This window comes from Rhagoletis zephyria, unplaced genomic scaffold (assembly GCF_001687245.7).
Source record: "Rhagoletis zephyria isolate East Lansing unplaced genomic scaffold, Rhagoletis_zephyria_1.1 Rzeph_scaffold_00911, whole genome shotgun sequence".
Classification (NCBI taxonomy): domain Eukaryota; kingdom Metazoa; phylum Arthropoda; class Insecta; order Diptera; family Tephritidae; genus Rhagoletis; species Rhagoletis zephyria.
In genome coordinates this window covers 96,531-114,712 of record NW_016157995.1, presented here as the reverse complement: position 1 = coordinate 114,712, position 18,182 = coordinate 96,531, and the positions used below count along the sequence as shown (strand labels likewise).

The window sequence follows — 18,182 nt, the reverse complement described above, 5'->3', positions numbered from 1 at the left end:
AAATTGAAGGACGCTAATTTACTCAAAATTGATACACCCCGGCTTACCATCTAGCGGAAGGTTTCGGAAGGGTGAAAAAACATATATTTAATACTTGCGCCGGGTATTTAATGTTCGGCTCCGCCCGAACTTAGACTTTCTTACTTGTTGGTTTTCAGTTTCTGTACTTCTTTGAGCATTGAAATAGTTGGTCACATTAGTAATACTCCTATATTGGCAGTAAGAGCTAGTGTCGTCGGAAAACATTACAGTACAGGGGGCCAATTGGCGTTCAAAGAAATGGTGAAGTGAAAATGTAAAATTGAATGTCAGTGAAAATTATTTTTTTTTCACTTTATCATTTCATTATACCATTTCAAGCGATTCTCGATCATTATTTGGTAAATTATTCTGAGTTTAAGACAATGATATTCTTTATCTCAAGATCATGGATTTGAGAAAAATTCCCAACTTTTCTTTTTCACAGCAACAAAACCTTTTGAAAATAAGTTTTCACAGTGAAAATTTTTTGACAAATCAATGTATTTTCGTTTGAAAGCAGAATTTATGTGAAGTGATGCCAAATGTTTTCTCTTCACGTCTTCACAGAACAAGAATTGGCCCTCAGATATATCAATAAACACGTACGAAAGACAAGGAACACATACGTTTTTAAATATACATTTGCACAACACATACACAAAAACGGCAATCACGTACACAATACATTCACAAAAACGGTACTAGACTGTCTCGCTTTGTTACATATACGAAAAAAAAACACAAATATTCCGCCAGTATATGTACGTCTCTACAATGTATATGCATTTGTATTTATCGTTATCTTGAGGAAATTTCTAATTCTTAAACTCACTTCCCACTCAATTCATTTAATATTTTTTCTTCTTATGCGAATGTACATTTTCAGTAAAATTATTTGTAAATAACCAAAAAGCATTTCAATAATATGGAAAACAAAATTTTTCGATACAAAATGCATTTGCTTTTAAAAAAACTTTCTGAGGTAGAAAGTACCAAACTGCATATAGTCATTCTGCAAAACCGCGCAACTGACATTGGCTGCCAAAAATTTGATTTGCTCACACAAGCTCTTGGCTCAAGCCTTATCCATTATACCTTTTTCAGTTTTTTCGCAAACGAAGATACAACTTAAAATCTTGAAATCGAACAGTGAATATACAATTTTCTGAACTTAAATTGGAAATTTCTGAATTTGAAATGAACATTTTCTGAGCCTGAATTGTAACCTTCTGAATTTGAAATGTAACCTTCTGAATTTGAAATGTAACCTTCTGTATTTGAATTGCAACTTTCTGAATTTAAAATGTGAATTCTGAATTCGAACGGCAACTTTCTGAATTTAAAATGTGAATTCTGAATTTCGAATTGCAACTTTCTGAATTTAAAATGGAAATTCGGAATCTGAATTGTAACTTTCTGAATTTGAAATGAAAATTCTGAATTTGAATTGTAACTATCTGAATTTGAAATGCAATTTCTAAATATGAATTGCAACTTTCTGAACTAAAACTGAAAAAGGTGTAGAAAATAATTTATGCTACCTCACGGTTTTACATTTTATTGATATGAGGTTTTGTACTTTAAACTTCCGATAAGGTTTGGGGCACCTTCCAAAATTTTTCCTCTTGCTAGATCAAACTTTACGTTTCTAAGTTTAAAACTAGAGGATGCGCATGACGCTCATATTAATCAAACAATTGGTTAAGCAACCTAAGAACATTTCCAATTTAAATTATCTAAAAAAAATGCACAAGCTTCAGTTGTCATATGGCAACAGTAGCCTTTTATAAAAATCGGCAATATTTTGGCCAGTTTCACAGCGATCCAGTAACGTATTTCAAGGTCATTGAGTACCTGCATTGGTTATAGTAGAAAATTGAAAGTTAGTATAGATATTACAAATATTAAAAGGAAAAAAGGGGTGCCCCCTTTTCTAGGATTATATTTTTTTCTCCATACAAAAATTGAACCACTCTAAGGACATCTTAAAATTGTTTTTAAATGTATGTATAAAATTTAGCTTAATAGGTGCGCTGATTTTGAAAGCTTGCTTCCTAGCCTTTTATTGCTGAAAATCGCTTTATCTCTCTACAGCCGGTTTTAAATAAAAAAGTGATTGGATACATATGCCTTAAAAATCAGAGCTTAATACTAAAAAGACTTCCTGAGCTTTGAAATCAGAAACTGATTTCAGTGCTCAAGTGTCAATTTTTTTTTGTACAAATTTTAACAACACAGTTAGCTTTTAAAGCTCATTTCCAAAAGTTTTATTTTCTACTTACCAACATGATCACCCGGTTCAATACGTCCTCGTTCCTGTAAAAGTGCTGCTATTTTCTCAGCTCGTTTGTGCAATTCTGAGCATGTCAAAGTCTTTGCGATAGCACCTTAAAAAGGAAGAAAATTTTTTGTTCAAATTAAAAAGTATGTATAAATTCAAACCAATTTAAATAAAAATACAAGATTAAGGGCGAGCTGACAAATACTCCGCTGAAACCCTAATACCATGTTCTGACCGACATCGAAAACAAGTTTTCGTTGCCAAAACTGATTTTCAATCAAAAACTTGTGTTTTCGTCCATGTAAAATTTGTCAAACGAAAACCAGTTTTCGCTGAAAACTACTTGAAAACTCAGGTTCCACTCATTCCAATCGGGGTCTTCATTCGTTTTTTTCGATTATTTATCGAATTGGAAGTCATATTTTATCATCTTTAATATGCCATTTCGGATTTATTGTTATTGACTGGTCAAAATAAAATAAGAATGAAAGTAAAAGGTTGTAAATGAAAATAAAATGAAGGAAAAGTATTTTGGTTTTGTTTTTGTGTAGCAAAACTGTAATCAAAAGATGTAAGAAATGCCAACGAAAACACTAATAGTCGGTGTGAAAGCCCTCAGCCCACAATCCCAAAACTGGTTTTCAAAGCGTTTTCGTTGTCGGTCAGAACATAGTATAACCGTAGTCTATTTAATGCCGTCTAGTCAGATTTTCGACTTACCGTAATGGCACAAAGCGTACGCCAGAAGTGACTTTAATTCAGAAAAAAATAATTTTTTGGGCAAAGGCCGATTTATTAGAGCTTAGTTAGGTACAGAAACGGCTGTGGCTATAAAAACTATTTGAGGTTATGTCGAAATCATGAACTGATTGAGTGAAACCGGCTACGGATTCGGTTTCACTGACCCTACAAATCGCAATTATTATGAACTTATGTAGTATGTATTTACTCTGTTGTGTTATAAAACCAAGTCACCTTTGCGCTAAGCTTTTTTCAAGCTAAAGTGTTTCATATTCCTTTTAAAATTACTAAAAAAGTGATATTTCTCATTAAATCTTACCTTTCGAATTCAATAGCGTAAAAATGATATGGTCCGGTGAGGTATTTGCACGCCAGCGTAGCACACCAGTTATTAATTGATGCTGAAAAAATTTATAAATTTTGTATTTATAAGGTATTGTATTATTTTTATAAGGTATTATCATCAATAGAGGTCTTCACGCCGAACTTGATACTTCGTTACCCGTTTCTCAGTAGTTTTTCCCCTAGTATGTTGTTTGTGTAAAATTATTTTACCTTCGGTAAACCGATTATCGCATTATTGTGATAGCGAGCTTGATATTTTTTTTTTTGGTTGGTGGTTGGGTAAACTGCTATCAGCTGTTCGATATTTATTCAGTTTTAAATCCGCCCACTGCCGAAAAGTATAACTCATATGAGTACGTGAAATGCGTCTAATTTTTTGTCACCATAAATTTTTTTTGTGAAGACCCCTAATATTTTTTAACTTGTTTCAATCGTAATTGATTTGCTTTATTTTTAAAAACTTACCTTTCGTTCATTCTCCTCCGATAAGCCAATGTCCCGACCTTGTGCGATGGCTAAACGGTTGCCCTGCACTAAATTTCCAACCATCACTGAGGCTGGTCCAACAGACGTGTCTGTAATACCACATCCAGATGAGCTTATTTTTGCAGTTGCAGTTTGCACACCTTTTTTATTGTGATGTTAGTACATTTTTGTATGATTTTTTTTTGGATTTAAATTGCAACAATTTCATTCAATTCAACCAATTCATTACGAATACGTTAAATAAGTTGAGTGTGTCATTATATGATATTTATTATTTTTTATTTTATAAGATATGCAGGTATTGTAGGTGTTAATTATAATGGTAGCAATAGTAGTGGTAGTGGTGGTGGTAGTAGTAGTAGTAGTAGTAGAAGTGTACTTGGTGGTTGTTTGTTTGTTATGTTTCAAGTGTGTACAATGTTGTTGATTATGGTTGCATCAAAGTAATGGTTTCGAAAAGAGGCAGCATAATGAAGAAAAGAAAAATAATTACAATTTTTATATAATAAAAGCATTTGAAGACAATTATTTATTCATTTTATTTTTTTTGATGTTGTTTAATATACAGAGTAGGGCTGTGCGATTAATTGATTATTCAAAATTTTAATTAATCATTAAGTGAATAACTCAGTTATTCGTTTAATTGGAAATTATGATAACTCAAAAGTTCAGTAACTCGAGTAATCAAGATTTTGATTAACCAAAAACTATAATATTTGAGTAGATTGCTTTATGATTAATCAACATTATGAGTAAAATGAGTAATCAAATATTCAAAGTACTCTGTACATATAAAGCAATAGAAGAGCATTGATTTTTTTCAAATAAAAATATTTTTTTCATTACACATTGTAAAAAAGGAGTTAAACATTTTCCAAAGTATACTATTTTAACGAGCAAAATTAATTTTTTGAGTAATTACATATATTTAAGGTAACTCGAGTAATCATCTTTTGATTAATCAAGTAATTGAATAACCGAACAACCCCAACTTGCTAGAGTAATCGAATAATCGCACAGTCCTAAAACAGAGTAATAAAATTAACGAAATGATTTCGAATATGACAATGAACCGATGAAAATCCACACATATTTTGTATGAAATACAATGAATTATTCCTTACTTAAATGAAGCAATCAAGTCATAAAATGAATGCGAAAAATATATTGGAAGAAATAAGTAGAAGTGTACATTACAAACATACATAATCGGAAGATTCGGAATTTTTATGAACTCCCTTTTGGGACTCCCTTAAACTCAAAACAGTGAAAAACTCGAAAGTTTAAATAAAAAATATATTTGACAGTTCAGATAGTCTCGAAAATTTGCACTTGTCCTTTTCCAATTTTCGGGAAATCGCCGAAACGACTCAACTGAGCAATTTCAAATTTACTAACGAATTGGGGGTATTCACTTACACTAAAAACCCTTAAAAAAATTCGAAAATCTCGTAAAAATTTGTATTAAAAAACTTTGAATTTCGAAGTTTTCAGATTTCACTCAATTTACTGATATGAAACTTAAAAATTAATTTTATCCAATAACCCTTTTCTGTCGAAAGCAAAACGTTTTGTTCAAAATATTGGAAAAGAAAAACAAATATTGGAAATTTTATGAAACTGTTTTCAATGACTCAAATGAGAAGTTTTAGATTTACTAAAGCATTAGGGGTATTCCCTTAAACTGAAAAAGCATTGGGAAATTCGAAAAAATCTGCAATACAAATTTTTGAATTTCAAAATTTTCCGTTCTTCGAGTTCGAAAAAATGCATCCAATCACAGTTTTCNGAAATTCGAAAAAATCTGCAATACAAATTTTTGAATTTGAAAATTTTCCGTTCTTCGAGTTCGAAAAAATGCATCCAATCACAGTTTTCTGATATTAAACTTAAAATAAATTTTTTCCAATATCTTCTTTTTTAATGTACCAATTCGTCTCTACAAAAAGTTTATATTTTTTTAATACATACATATGTTTTCAAATATGCAATGCATTGTGTTGTGAGGAAGGGTTAACTTGCACCAAAGATAGCATGTTCTATGTAAATGACGATGTTTGACAGCGAATTACTTGTGCCCAAAGGAAAAAATTTAGAAATGTGGCATTAAGAACTACTTTACAAATTGACTCCTTTACGAACTTGTCGACATAAAAAAGATTACTACTCGCAAGACAATTGTATAAGCCCGTGGAAATGTTGCGTTTTTTGTTAGGTAATTCTTTAAAGCATTAAAGAGCAGCTACCCACGGACGTAAAGACGGTGCAAAATATGTTTTATGCTACACTCAATCCTGTAAAAAGGCGTGTGTCTGCCTTGTTGTCCTTGTCTAGTTCATGTACTTTATAATATTGTCGTTTTAAATAACCATCTGATATTCAGGGCAACCATCTCCTCTGACAAAGCTTCAAAGGGCAAAGAATGTGCCTCTTTTGTCTTACAAGAGTGTGGCATTTTAAGAAACGAACACCAAATTTTCTCGACCTTTGCTTTTAATTTAGAATCGCACACGAAAAGAGAAAGGGCAGTCTAAAGGCGAAATCTTTTGGTCGAAACGAAATCACCATTAAACTTAAAAAAAATAATCAGAAATATATTATATATTTTTTTTAATAGCAAATGTTATAATTTTCAGGTCTAAGTAAATGGCCGCTTTGGTGTAGTGGAAAGCAGTGCGCGTTTCCGCTCCGCAATACCAGGTCAAAGTAACATCGCAAAAAGTTCTAAAAAAAAGTTGTTTCTTAACAGTGGTCGCTCCTCGGCAATGGCAAACCTGCGAGTTGTTGTTGTTGTTGTTGTAGCGGCTACAACAACCCCGCCCAGATCGGTTGGTATCTCAGTCGTTGTCGTCAAGTTCCACTAACGGCAACCCTAGGAAGCGTGCAGCTAATGTGGGATTTGTCCACAGGGACAGGGCCGTCAGGGTTGTCGGGTTGTCCGGGCATGCGAAGAGATGGTTCGAGTCATGTGGGGTCTCTCCGCATGCCGGACATTCGTTCGGCACATCCTCATTCAGCCTACTCAAGTAGGAGTTTAACCTGCTGCAGTAGCCGGAGCGAAGTTGTGCGAGTGTTGTGCGTGTCTCCCGAGGCAGATGAAGCTCCGTCTCGTCTATGTCCGGGGGTGGTGTGCCTAGAACGGCATTCACAGGTCTAGAGTCTACATAACTCGAGACTGAGTCCCTGTGAATGCCGTTCAGGGCCTGTCTGTACGCTGACGGGTCCAGAGGTTGCTTAATGAACCTCTGGACTTCGTCCGTCAGTTCATATAGATGCCTCCTGACGTGCCTAGGCGAGGGCTCCTCTGCAAGCAGCTGTCTGCTTGGGTGGCCACTTCTGTGGCTCCCGATCAGGAACTGCTTGCAGAGCATTATATTATGCTCCTTAACTGGGAGCATTTGCGCCTCGCCGTGCAAGTGGTGTTCAGGCGACATCAGGAGGCATCCCGTCGCTGTCCTAAGTGCCGTATTTTGTACCGTCTGTAGCTTCGTCCACTGCGTCCTACTAGTCCCTGGCGACCACACTGGCGCTGCGTAGTTTAAAACCGGCCGGCCTATTGCCTTGTATGTTGCCAGCAACGTTTCTTTGTCTTTGCCCCAAGTACTGCCGGCTAGCGACTTGAGGACCTTGTTGCGGCTCTGTACTTTATTGACAATAGCGGTTGAGTGCGCAGAGAAGGAGAGCAGGCTGTCGAATGTTACTCCGAGTATTTTGGGGTTATTCACCGTCGGAATTGGTGTGTCATCGACGTGAATCCCCAGCGGTAGCCTGACCTCCTTCGTCCAGGTTGTGAACAGGGTCGCGGAGGATTTCGTAGGGGAGAGGGCTAGACACTTTGCAGTGAAGAAGCGAGAAAGTTCGGAGAGATAGCCGTTTACTTTCAAACACAGGTCATCAATTCCATTCCCAGTCGCCATGATCGAGCAGTCGTCGGCATAGGAGACAATCGAGACTCCCTCTGGTGGTTGAGGGAGCTTTGAAATATAAAAGTTAAACAGTAGCGGGGAAAGGACACCACCCTGAGGAACCCCCTGTTTTATTTTTCGCTGCTTACTCGTTTTGTCTCTAAATGTTACCGACGAATGTCGACCACTCAGATAATTTGCCGACCACCGTTTGAGCCTCTGTGGGAGAGAGGAGGCCTCTATATCTTCTAGCAGCGTGGAATGGCAGACGGTGTCAAACGCCTTTGACAAGTCCAACGCTACTAGAATCGTTCTCTCACAGGGACGGTTGCGGTTAAGGCCACGAGTTATCTGAGTGTTTATGGCGTTAAGTGCTGTTGTTGTACTGTGCACTTTACGGAAACCATGCTGATGCTTCGCTGGAGTCAGGTGGTTTGTGAAGTACGGGAGTAGCAAGGCCTCAAGTGTCTTCGCTACCGGGGAAAGGAGTGTAATCGGTCGATACGAATCTCCTTTGTTGGCGGGTTTCCCCGGTTTGAGCAGAGGGACCACTCTCCCCACCTTCCAGATGTCTGGGATGATGAGAGTGGCCATTGACAGGTTGAGGACCTCCGCGAGTGTATTTCTGCCATGAAAAATAGCTTCTCAAAAAAATATAATCGCTATTCGGGGTCGGTGTAAAGCTGTAGGTCCCTCGCCTTTGTGTGACACATCAAGTCGCATGCCACAAATTGGAGGAGAAGCTCGGCCAAACACGAACATATGTGGAAGCGCCAATCTATTATTATTATTTGGTATTAAGTAAATAGAGTGAACAAAATTTATAACTTGCCAGCTCTGATAGGAATTATGTATACAATACTTCGGGCACATCGCAATTCGAGGTTTAGTTTTTAGTATGTTTGGTACATTTTGTTTGCGTAAGTGTTTTGTAGGCAATATATTTTGTAAATATGTATGTATGATCACTTTCTTTTCCCCTCCTTCTCTTTTCGCCCTTTCACCAAAGCAAAGCCAAAAAAAAACCAAAAACAAACACTCACCTTGATGAATTTCCCGCGGCTTTGGCAGATTAGTTACGCACGTGTGTGGACACATTAACACATTGGCTGGATGCAGTGAACCCTCTAAGAAGCGGCGTCGCGCCTCACACAGATGTATGCCACCCAATGGTGTTTTCGGCAAATGATTCGGAGGCACAAGCGCCAAACAATAAATGCCCACCTGATGTATTGAATCAACGGCTTGCAACACACGTGACATCCATTGGAAACTCTCCTCTTCGGAGCAGTCCGGTCGCTGTTCGGCTATTACACAAACACGTTCATCACGTAATACTTTAATACTGAAAACGGCTATGCGCCCGCGATATATGAAACGCATCGGTTCCACAGCAAGCACTGTTGCAATTATATCGTCCGCATTATGTTTTCGCCCAGTTACAGTCATTAGACCATCGCGGGAACCGCAAACGAACACCAAACCACCGGGACCCAAAAAACCTAATAGACCCGAACGCACATAATACTCATCACTGATTGGTTTGAATGTGGATTCATCTTTTGTAGTATCGGGATCCTCCAGTAATGGTTGCACCTTAAATGTCGCATTGGTGAGCCCATCTAAGCCGAAGTATGTGGCACCCGTCGAACCGCTAGTCACACAAATTTCACCAACTTGATCGGTTTTACACAAAACCGGCAAACCCTCTGAGCGCACCACGACCATTTGTGCGGCTGGCATAACTTGACCGCAATCCTGCAGCGTTAACGATGTCAGCGAATCTTCACTATCCACACGCACTACACCATGTGACAGGGCGGCCATCGACAGCACCCCACGTCCAGTGGCCGATTGACTGAAGCCTGTGGAAGAGCGACCCGGACGACGCAGCGACACTGTAAAAACTTCTGAACTGCTGGCACATGGACATATAGCGTCCGAACGCAAACCCTTCGATTGGAAAACACTTAAGAATTGGTCGCACGACGATAGTGACCAAGGATTAGCACCATCGGCGACGAGTAACATACGCAACGATGACAATGAGATGTCTTTGTGATCTTTTGTAGCCAATAGACCCCAATGTAAGTCACGACTCTTCACTAGACAACAGGAGGCGCGATGTTTGGTGATAAGTTGCATCCACGACGATGGACGTAACTTCATCAATGCGTAGGGTATGAATAATACATGCATTCCATTCAATACTGATGTGAGTACAGCGTGCCATAAGCCAACTTCACGCTTAAAATCCAACACACAAACAATTGTTTCACCTTCGGTGTAGTGACAAGCCATGGTGAGGGCGCGACAGTGATTCATCATGGCCAAACGAGTGACGGTAACGCCTTAAAAAGAAAAGGAAGTACATTTGTTAATGGTACATGTTATTTTGCTACTCGAATTCGCGACATCGGTTAGGTATGATTAAAAAATTCAATTCAAAAATAAAAAAGAAAAATATTTGTAATTAAGAAAAAAACTCATAAAACAAAAATTATAAAATATCGATTAAATGTGATATGAAATAACTACGTTAATAGTAAAAACAAATATTTTTAAAGCAAGCTTTTTAAATATGAACCAAATCGGACTATAAATACGGTTTTTTTTTTTAATTTCTCGCCTACTGCGCCACCTATCGGATTAACTCATCTTCCGTATTGCATTGTCATCGGGTACTGTGCCAACTGTGAAGTTTCAAGTCTCTATTCATCATTTTTAATTAAAAAAAAAACTTAAAATATCGATAAAAAATAGTCGATAAAGTAATAATCCAAGAAAAGATGCATATGTTCTTTAAAATAAAAAAAAAATAAATAATGTTTAAAAATAATTTCAGCCCGAGAAAAACGATTATTTACGATCGAAACAACTAAGATTTTATTGAGAAAACAGCTAAAGATTATAGTTTAACGATTGAAATTTATCGAACAATTCGTTTCCAAAATCAAATTGATTACAAAATAATAAAAAACCGACCAAATGTGATAAAAAAACTTGGATTCTGGAAATAAATCCAAAATCGACTTCCAAGAAAAACGATTTTTTTTACTAAGAAACCTCGATTATTCGATTATTTGTGATCGAAATTATAAAAATAAAAAAAAAGTGAATAAAAAAATTTGATCGAATAATAGAAATTCAACACGATTGAAACACAAAAAAGTAATTATTTGTTTAATTTTGAGGTTTTCTCGATATTTTTTTATATTCTGGGGATTTTTTTTTGGACCTTCGTTTTTTCCCTGAAAGCTTTCGAGATTTTTTGGGACTTTTCGTGTTTCATTCTAAATTTTTTTCCGAGATTGGGACTCTTCGTTTTGTGTTCGAGAATGCACGAACGAGAATATAGTGATTAAGATACAAAAAATTATTTTGGGATTTTGAAGATATCTTTTTTTTTGAAGAACTTTGTTTTTCGATACATTTTGGGATTTTTTTTTTCGGGAGTTCTCGTGTAATTCAGATCTTTCTGTATTTGGAACATAACCACTAATTATAAACTTTTAACTGAACACTAAATATAAATATAAATTATCGACCATTTTCTGCTTAAAAATCTTGAAGCAAATTTCGCTTTCTATTTTTGTCATAAAAAATAAAAAGAAAGATTATCTGGGTTACGACTCCAAATATTAGTTAACTAAAATTTTAGTTTTTTATTCTTAATTTAATTATCGATATATAGAACTTCCTATAAAAGGTTTGAAAGTGATGTTTCTCATTTTACTATGATGAGTTTTCACTATGAAATATCTTAATACCAGTCAGTGATTTTGTAAATTATGACGACAAAATCTATATAATATGCTCTCCACTCACCCATTACACTGCCCTCTTTATCGGTTGTATACTCTATGTATGCCGTAGCCGTGTCCTCGATACGTATATTGCCAACATTGAAATCTTTCGGCGGCTTTGGCAGATGTTCAGTTACAAACCATTGCAGGCGTGGCCAGCCCTTCAATTTAGCAATTTCGCCAGTGGCAGATTTTGGCAAACCTTTTAGGCATGCTTCAGAGGTTAAAGCAACTGTGATGCCACATGAGCTGAGGAGAAAGCCGACCTGTTGTGGCGGTGTGTCAGAGCTAGAGAGGGGCAACTCAATTGGCAGCGGTACGAGACCACGAAACATGCAACCATACCAAGCAGTAATGAAACTGCAAATACGAAACGTATAATATACAAATAAATAAATTTTAATAAAATTTCAAATAAAAATCAAATGAAATGTTTAACCTCAAAGGGTCGTTGTTGGGGTAAACCAATGCAACACGATCGCCTGGTTTGAGTGTAATTTGCTCTGGACCCTTGCTAAAGATTTTCGTTGAGAGTGCATAGGCGATTTTTTGTGCGCGCGACAAACATTTGCCGTAAGTTATTGTTGTTGTGATTTTGCCATTCGGATCGAGTACTGTCGCCATTGGCGATTTAAAAGAATTAGCGCCATAACGTTGCAGTGCTGCCTCCAATGAACGTGGCAAGCCCGCTGGCACTGCCAATTGTTCGCCTTGCACTGCAGTCATAATACTACCCTCTGGTTTTGGTGCATTTGGGTCTTTGGGATTTGCTGCAATTTCGAGTTCAATATCGTTGTCTTCATAAAATTCAGGCAATGGCCGACGTTTGGGGCGTTTAAGTGTATTCAACAATTGTTGAATTTTAGCTGAAACTTTCCAACGTCCATTCGTATCAGATTCACCTAGATCGGTTTGTGAGACATTTACATAGCGCGTCACACGATCGGCAGCGTGACGAGTATTATTAAATTGCGTGATATCAGGTGCAGCATCTGAGGTAAGTACATAAAACGCGATTAAAAACTCTAAATTACAAATGTTTACTTGAAATCGTTAACTTACATGGTTTGTGCTTGTCTTTGCTGTCAGTGAAATCAGTATTCTCTTTCATATATGCCGTTGGAGGCGATTCTGTGCTGGATGTATCCGAAGTTGGCTGTGAAAACATATTTCAATTATTTAAGTCTCAAAAACTTTTCACTACTAGATTAAAACACTGTATAGGTTGAGCACTCGTTCAATGTTCTAATAATTTAGAAAATTTTTAAGTAATAAAACCGATGTCTTAAGTTGATTATAGCTTTTTTAATGTTATTCTTAACATTCGCATTCCGAATCTGCGAGGATTCGTGAAAAAAATTACATTCGAAACCTCCCTAATGTAAATATATAAAATTAATTATTATTATTGTTATTCGGTCATAAAAATGTAAAGAAACGCTTATTTTTGATTAAAAAAAATTACAAAAAAGCCATTAAAAAAGCCAAAAATTAAAAATCCAGNCATTATTATTGTTATTCGGTCATAAAAATGTAAAGAAACGCTTATTTTTGATTAAAAAAAAATTACAAAAAAGCCATTAAAAAAGCCAAAAATTAAAAATCCAGTATTAAACCTTTGTTACAAAAAGAACGTATTTCCTATGTTTTTCTTAACTTAATCGTAAAAATGGTAATTGATTATAGAAATAAAGGAAAGTGAAAATTTGAACTTATTGTCAGATATATTCTTACAAGACTGGAAAGAATCATATGTTACGCCAATCTGCAAAAGTGGTAACAAGAATGACGTTACAAATTACAGGCCCATTACGAAATTGACGACAATTGCTAAGGTATTTGAGTGCATAATTAAAGAAAAAATGTTTTTTTCAGTTTCTAGTCATCCCGAATCAACATGGGTTTTTAAGGGAGATCTACAGTATCTAATTTGACCATTTTTTCTGATGACTACCTAGCAAGTTTTGAAGCAGGGCTCCAAGTAGATAGCATTTACACCGACTTTGCCAAGGCTTTTCATAGGGTTTCGCACAAAATTTTGCTTAGTAAATTAAACTTTCTAGAATTTCACGCTACTTTTCTAAAATGGATAGAATCCTACTTATCTGGTAGGAGTTATTCAGTCGTACTTGACAACAATACTTCTTGCCCATATCTTGCAACGTCAGGAGTTCCGCAAGGTAGTATTCTTGGGCCGCTCTTGTTTACCATTTTTATAAATGATATAAGCTCTTGCCTTTTATATTCGAAGTTTCTACTTTATGCTGACGACCTAAAGATTTACTCTGCCGTGTCTATTTGAACATTGACAAATGCTTTCATGTAGCTTTTTCTAAAAAGCTCAATTGCTTAACAACGGCCTAACATATTTCAGGTTCTAATTTGAAGTCTATGGATCAAATCAAAGACTTAGGAATTTTCTTTGCCTCGAAGCTTACGTTCGCTAGTCATATAAATTTTTTAGTTGCAAAGGGTTATGCGATGCTAGCATTTGTTCGTCGTAATAGTTCAGTTTTTTCAGACCCTTACACCCTCAAAAAACTGTATATTGCATTTGTTAGGTCCCGTTTGGAATATGCATCTTTCATCTGGCGGCCTTTGCAAATAACGCATATAAATAGGATCGAGCGTATACAGAAAGTATTTATAAAATATTGATTTCTCACTACCAGGAGTGATATTAAGAAATTTAGTCTTAAAATATATTTTTAACTAATAGATACTAGTTTTATATATTTACTACTAGTTTTATATATTTACTACTAGTTTGATATATTTTGTTGTATTCCTGGACTGTTTGAATAAATTAAATGAAATGAAAGATATAACCGATTTTCGATGGTTTGTCATGATTTATAATCGATTAATCGACTCATTTGTTGCCATCCCTACATATCCCTATATAGTGTCATGGTTCATGATATAATGTATATTAAATATAAGTGCAAAAAACTCTTACCAGTGGGGGCAAATTTTGTGGTGGTCGCCTTTCCGGATATTTATGTTTGATTTGCGCACCACCCATTGATGAATCACGTATGGGTGGTTTTATAATTGGTTCCATAATATTACTAACATGATCACGTGGATAATTATACTCCTTGTCGGGAGAAATTGTTTCCTCAGGAATGGATTCTTCATCTGTCGACGAATCTAAACAACAATGTGTACAGAAAATTAATAAAATTAATTCGTATATGTTGTATTTCCTCGGGCATTTAAAAACCCGCTCACCAATATCATCATTATTGCGATCCGGACTTCGATTGAGCACAGAACTTCTCTTCGATGGCATTGGTAAACTGGGCTTCGGACGAGTTTTCAGTGCTGCAAGCGCTTGTTGTACAGCTTCTTGTCGCACTTCTAAACACACACACACACATACATATATATATATATATATATATTTTATTAATCAAAAGTATATCAGCTTTTATTTCATGCTTCCATACTATTTAACCAAATGCAGAATATGTAAATACTTACCGGAATGATAACGTTTTTCATTATGTGTAATTTTCCGTTGTGTACGTCGTTGTCTGCTATGTTGATGACTTGACTCGGATCTTTCTATATGTCCACCACTTCCACTGCCACCACCACCACCTCCACCGCCACCACTACCACCACCACTCACTGAATGATCTGATTTTTTTGATGCATTGGAATGTCTTTGATGAGATGATGGCAGTGATGGGACTTCAGTTACGTAACTGTATCCCTCACTCGATACTAAGGCTCCGTCTTTCACAGTCTTTGGGTTTTGCGGTTGTTGTGGCGTTTTAATATTATAATAAGGAGGAATGGCTTTATCGCACTTGTCCAATTTTGAGTCATTGCCTATTGAGTAAGAATGCGAACAATATAGCAATTGGTATGATTTGAATAACTCAAGCGGGTTTTCTTTTGTATATTCTTTTTAATTCTATTAGAAAAATAGACTTATTCAACATTCACTTCGGATAAATAATGGCTATTTCTTATTTTGGAATTATTTTATCTAATTTATTGGTAGGTAGGTGCTCTATAAGCATGTCTTTTATATTATCCAACGAGATAGTTGATTGGTCATTTAACGGTGATCTAATCCTGACCTAAGTCGTGAGTCACTCGCATGTAAAATTAATACACACAATTACTTAAAAATATGTACTTTTATTCAGCGCTTTAACTCGCCACAAATTATAATAAACTGCCATGGAATCCAGTCAAGATCGATCGCCTTTTATTACTAAAATTAGAACGCTGAAATCAATCTGTTGCGGATTTGCTATAGGGCTAAAAACTGTTGCAAGCTAAGAATACACAACAAACAATCTTTGATTGCTATCGTAATTTGAAGCACCGGTTTGAAGCGTAAACAACCATTAAAGTAACATTTAATTAAACTATNGATTGCTATCGTAATTTGAAACACCGGTTTGAAGCGTAAACAACCATTAAAGTAACATTTAATTAAACTATTTATGTATATGTACTTATAAAAAAAAAAAAACATAAATAGAAGTGTTCAATACGGTATTAGAGATTATACAGTGACTCATACATACTTAAATATGCAAAACAAAAGCAACAAAAAGAGAAAAAAAATTCTGTTAATTACTTCAATACTTCAAGCTATTGCTGTTCATTATTAGGAAATAGTCTCACCTTCGGTGGTCGGTATTAAAAATGGTTGTAGCAATTTTGCTCTCTTCTTTTCGTATCCCTTCTGTGTTATGTCGCCTGAAAAAGTAAGTATGTAAAAACTTATAAAGATAATGTACATATGTATACCAAAAGATATAACGTATATGTAACAAAAGCCTTAACGCCGGTTCTAATATCAAGGAGTAAAAATTAATCAATTGCCTGGCATAATCTCGACAATGCTTATGAACATACATACATACGTACACATGCACATACATATGTATGTAGTTACTTGTATCACATTGTGCTAGCATTATGCATATACTAGTATCATATACAGATATATATACTTGAGGGCAATATAGGTACATATGGATATACAAAGGAGACTTGATTAACATGTAACGCATATCAGACAAAAGAACAATTGACTTTACTCCTAGTAAGGCACATACGTACTACGGGTACAATACGGTATTTTCTAAAGCTAAATATATTTTCATATGTTCCGATCATCATGACACCAACAACCAACCTTCAGATAATTCCAAATCCAACTCCGCCAACTTTTCTCGTACATCAGCAGGAAGTGCTGCTAAATTTTCCATCAAATTCGCAGACATTTCTGCAATATATGTATTTTTTGCTTTTATTTTACTTTGTACCTTTTTGCAGTATTGTCGTATCCCACCCTTAAAAATACAGGATGTAGTCCTGTCGAGAAATTTTTTTCTTTCCTTTTATTCACTAAATAGCGATAATTCGTCAAAAACCACTTGGACCATAATCACGAAGGAATGCACATTTGCTAACCTCAGCACTATACTTTTGGTATAAAAAATTAATTTTACTTTTTTGCTGTCATACAGACACAAAACACAAACTCTGTGGAAATTCTTGTCAGCTTTAAATCCTAGGTACATACAATATCATTCATATCCACACAAATACTCGTAGACGGAGCAGTTGGGTTAGTGGCTGCCCAACCCCGATGATTCAACTCGACACAGAAAACATATCCAGTAATTTTTTCAAAAATGCCTATTGTTCATCGTTGATTAACACAACTCTTTATGGTTAAATGCTCCACTTTCATTTATTACTTCGTAATAGTGTACTATATTAAATTTTATATAAAAGGAATTAATCGAAGTTGCACGAACTTCGTCAATTTGACACAAAACAAATTGCCAATGTTGCCACTATTTCCTTTTTAGGAAATACATATGGGCACAGAGTTGTTAAACCTTTTTATATCGTAAAAATTTTGCAATATTTGGTCAACATGATCCAACTACACAAGATCTGACAAGTTGAAGCAAAAGAAAAAAAATTTTTCTGGCTGACGTTTGTAATTTCGGCCCCATGTTATTTTCTTTGAAAAGTAAACAAAGAATATGAAGACGAAGCATAAGGAAAAAATGCAAGCAATTTTGCTGAACATGTTTGTGCTAATCAATTTATTATTTTGTACGTGTTTTTGCAACCAATCACCGCGCATTTCATTTTAATTACATTTGCACAAAAAATTTATTGAAAATCGCTTAAAGGTCGCTGAAATAAACCACCGACAAATACACATAAAGAAAGAAGCAAAACAAAAATAGCACCTTCCAAATTACGAACGTCACACACTTTTTTCTCAATTACTATTACAAATGGCTGCTTCTCAACCGGTCAGATCTGTTCTAAATGGTTCATGTTGTGTCAAGGCGTATTCATATAATACCATGTTCTGACCGACAACGAAAACACTTTGAAAACGAGTTTTGGGATTGTGGGCTGAAGGCTGTTCACACCGGCTGTTAGCGTTTTCGTTGACATTTCTTACATCTTTTGATTACAGATTTGCTACACAAAAACAGAACCAAAATACTTTTCCTTCAATTTCTTTTCATCTACAACCTCTTCCTTTCATTGTAATTTTACTTAGGCCAAACAATAATCACATACTAATAATAATAA

At 35.6% G+C, this 18,182-nt stretch overlaps 1 protein-coding gene across 4 annotated transcripts in view; it reads right to left on the bottom strand.

The window, feature by feature from the left end:
• DIP2 (disco-interacting protein 2) overlaps window positions 1-17,413 on the bottom strand; it is a 24,879-nt gene extending 7,466 nt beyond the window's left edge. Inside the window, exons 1-13 of one of the 4 annotated variants that reach the window (XM_017614845.1) lie at window positions 16,909-17,413; window positions 16,753-16,842; window positions 16,236-16,310; window positions 15,072-15,425; window positions 14,820-14,948; window positions 14,545-14,738; window positions 12,648-12,741; window positions 12,025-12,577; window positions 11,608-11,945; window positions 8,823-10,130; window positions 3,854-4,014; window positions 3,363-3,444; window positions 2,304-2,408 (exon numbers count right to left, since the gene is read on the bottom strand). In XM_017614845.1, the coding sequence (XP_017470334.1) occupies window positions 2,304-2,408; window positions 3,363-3,444; window positions 3,854-4,014; window positions 8,823-10,130; window positions 11,608-11,945; window positions 12,025-12,577; window positions 12,648-12,741; window positions 14,545-14,738; window positions 14,820-14,948; window positions 15,072-15,425; window positions 16,236-16,310; window positions 16,753-16,840 (3,481 nt within the window). In that variant the 5' untranslated portion in view covers window positions 16,841-16,842; window positions 16,909-17,413. Of the gene's footprint in view, window positions 1-2,303; window positions 2,409-3,362; window positions 3,445-3,853; window positions 4,015-8,822; window positions 10,131-11,607; window positions 11,946-12,024; window positions 12,578-12,647; window positions 12,742-14,544; window positions 14,739-14,819; window positions 14,949-15,071; window positions 15,426-16,235; window positions 16,311-16,752 lie in introns of all 4 variants that reach the window. The other 3 variants (XM_017614844.1, XM_017614843.1, XM_017614846.1) reach the window with 3 other exon arrangements.
• Between the last annotated feature and the right edge of the window lie 769 nt (window positions 17,414-18,182).